Genomic DNA, 2,690 nt, shown 5'->3' on the forward strand with positions numbered 1-2,690 from the left:
TGTGCCCCCCTGGCTGTGTCCCCCGGGTGCCCCCTGGCTGTGCCCCCCCCGGGTGTCCCCCCTGAGCCACGGTGCCCCCCAGGTTCCTGATCGGGCGGGAGAAGCCGGGCGAGCAGAGCGAGGTGGCGCAGCTGATCCAGCAGACGCTGGAGCAGGAGCGGTGGCAGCGCGAGATGATGGAGCAGCGCTACACCCAGTACACCGAGGACGACGAGGAGGTGAGGGGACAGCGCTGCCCTGCAGGGACACGGGCTGGGGGTGGCACGGTGGCACTCCCCAGGTGCCAAGCACACCCCTGTGCCCCTCACAGACCGGGGAGTACGCCACGGACGAGGAGGAGGAGATGAGCCCCATGTTCCCCAGCGGGGAGATGGCCATCGAGGTGTTCGAGCTGGCCGAGAACGAGGACGCGCTGTCCCCCGTGGAGATGGACCCCGAGAAGCTGGTGCACAAGTTCAAGGAGGTGAGGAGGGGCTGGCAGAGGGCAGGGGGTGCCCGCCCGGGGGGCTGTGCCCAGCCCGTGCCCACCTTGGCTCTCCCACAGCTCCAGATCAAACACGCCGTGACCGAGGCTGAGATCCAGCAGCTCAAGAGGAAGGTGAGGAGGGGTCCTGCCTGCCCGGGGGTGGGGGGACACCCCAACAGCTGCCCTGGCACCCTGAATGTCCTTCTGCACCTGCCCTGCATGGGCCATTCCATGTCCTGCCGTGTCCTGCCTGCCACCTGGCTGTGCCATGTCCTGCCTGTCACCTGGCTGTGCCAAATCCTGCCTGTCACCCGGCTGTGCCACATCCTGCCTGTCACCTGGCTGTGCCATGTCCTGCCTGCCACCTGGCTGTGCCATGTCCTGCCTGCCACCTGGCTGTGCCACGTCCTGCCTGCCACCTCTCTGTTCCACATCCTGCCTGTCACCTGGCTGTGCCATATTCTGCCTGCCACCTGGCTGTGCCAAATCCTGCCTGTCACCCGGCTGTGCCATGTCCTGCCTGCCACCTGGCTGTGTCATTTTCCGCCTGTCATCTGGCTGTGCCATGTCATGCCACGCTGGGCCGTGTCCCATCCCCTGGCTGTGCCATGTCCCATCCCTGGCTGTGCCTTCCTGGCTGTGCCATGTCCCATCCCTTGACTGTGCCCTGTCCCATCCCTGTCTGTGCCACGTCCCACCCCGCCCCCTGGCTGTGCCACACCCCGTGGTGACCCCGCTGTCCCCAGCTGCAGTGCCTGGAGCAGGAGAAGGCGCGCTGGAGGGCCGAGAAGGCCCAGCTGGAGCAGAGCGTGGAGGAGAACAAGGAGCGCATGGAGAAGCTGGAGGGTTACTGGATGGAGGCACAGAACCTGTGCCAGGCCGTGGACGAGCACCTCAAGGAGACCCAGGCCCAGTACCAGACCCTGGAGCGCAAGTACAGCAAGGCCAAGCGGCTCATCAAGGAGTACCAGCAGAAGTGAGGGCAGCTCCAGTGTCCCCTCGGGAAGGGACCTGTCCCCAGGGTGTCCCACCCACCCCGGGCACCCCTGTCCCTGGGCACAGACTGTGCCACTGGGCTGAGCCATCCCTTGCCTGTGGGTCCATCCCTTGCCTGTGGGTCCATCCCTGGCCGTGGGTCCATCCCTTGCCTGTGGGTCCATCCTTGGCTGTGGGTCCATCCCCTGGCCGTGGATCCATCCCTTGCCTGTGGGTCCATCCCTTGCCTGTGGGTCCATCCCTTTCCTGTGGGTCCGTCCTTGGCTGTGGGCCCATCCCCTGGCTGTGGGTCCATCCCTTGCCTGTGGGTCCATCCCTGGCCGTGGGTCCATCCCTTGCCTTTGGGTCCATCCTTGGCTGTGGGCCCATCCCCTGGCTGTGGGTCCATCCCTTGCCTGTGGGTCCATCCTTGGCTGTGGGCCCATCCCCTGGCTGTGGGTCCATCCCTTGCCTGTGGGTCCATCCTTGGCTGTGGGTCCATCCCCTGGCCGTGGGTCCATCCCTTGGCCATGGGTCCATCCCTTGCCTGTGGATCCATCGTTGGCCGTGGGTCCATCCCCTGGACACCAGACCCTCCCAGGGCCACCCCTGTCCCTGTGCCCTTGGTGTGGAGCCTTTGAGGGGCTCTGACCCCTCTGTGGCACCCCTGTCCCCGGGCACAGACCGTCCTTCGGGCAGGGACACATCCCTGAGGTGCCAAACCCTCCCTGGGCACCCTCTGTCCCCAGGCATGGACCTTCCCTGGGCATGGGCTCACCCCAGGGGAACCAACTCCTTCCCCTTGACTCAGACCCATCCCTGGGGCGCCCAATCCTTCTGGGCACCCTTTGTCCATTGGCAGGGACCTTCCCCTTGGCACGAATCCATCCTGGGCAGGGCCTGGAGCACCCTGGGACAGAGGATGAGCTTTGAGCTCCATTCGGAGCCCAACCCTCCCAGGATCCCATGATCCATGGGGAGCCAGCTCCTTCCTGAGCACCCCTGGGCATGGCCCATCCTCTGGGGGATCCTCGGGCACCCCAACCCGCCCAGCAGGGTCCTGCCCTGGCACCCAAACCCCTGGGATGTGCCATGGCTGGGGACGGGCACCCACGGCGCGGGTCCCCACAGGGAGATCGAGTTCCTGAAGAAGGAGACAGCGCAGCGGCGGGTGCTGGAGGAGTCGGAGCTGGCGCACAAGGAGGAGATGGAGAAGCTGCAGGAGAAGGTGGGCACGGGGCGCCGGGAC

General features: G+C 66.5%; 1 protein-coding gene across 1 annotated transcript in view; it reads left to right on the forward strand.

Moving 5' to 3' along the window:
• PPP1R9B (protein phosphatase 1 regulatory subunit 9B) overlaps window positions 1-2,690 on the forward strand; it is a gene marked incomplete at its 5' end in the record, with an annotated part of 7,081 nt that overhangs the window by 3,849 nt on the left and 542 nt on the right. Inside the window, 5 exons of the mRNA XM_031065200.1 lie at window positions 83-218; window positions 311-463; window positions 545-598; window positions 1,213-1,442; window positions 2,573-2,680. Coding sequence (XP_030921060.1) covers window positions 83-218; window positions 311-463; window positions 545-598; window positions 1,213-1,442; window positions 2,573-2,680 — 681 coding nt within the window. The remainder of the gene's footprint in view (window positions 1-82; window positions 219-310; window positions 464-544; window positions 599-1,212; window positions 1,443-2,572; window positions 2,681-2,690) is intronic.

The sequence above is a fragment of the Geospiza fortis genome, unplaced genomic scaffold, assembly GCF_000277835.1.
Source record: "Geospiza fortis unplaced genomic scaffold, GeoFor_1.0 scaffold406, whole genome shotgun sequence".
Classification (NCBI taxonomy): Eukaryota; Metazoa; Chordata; class Aves; order Passeriformes; family Thraupidae; genus Geospiza; species Geospiza fortis.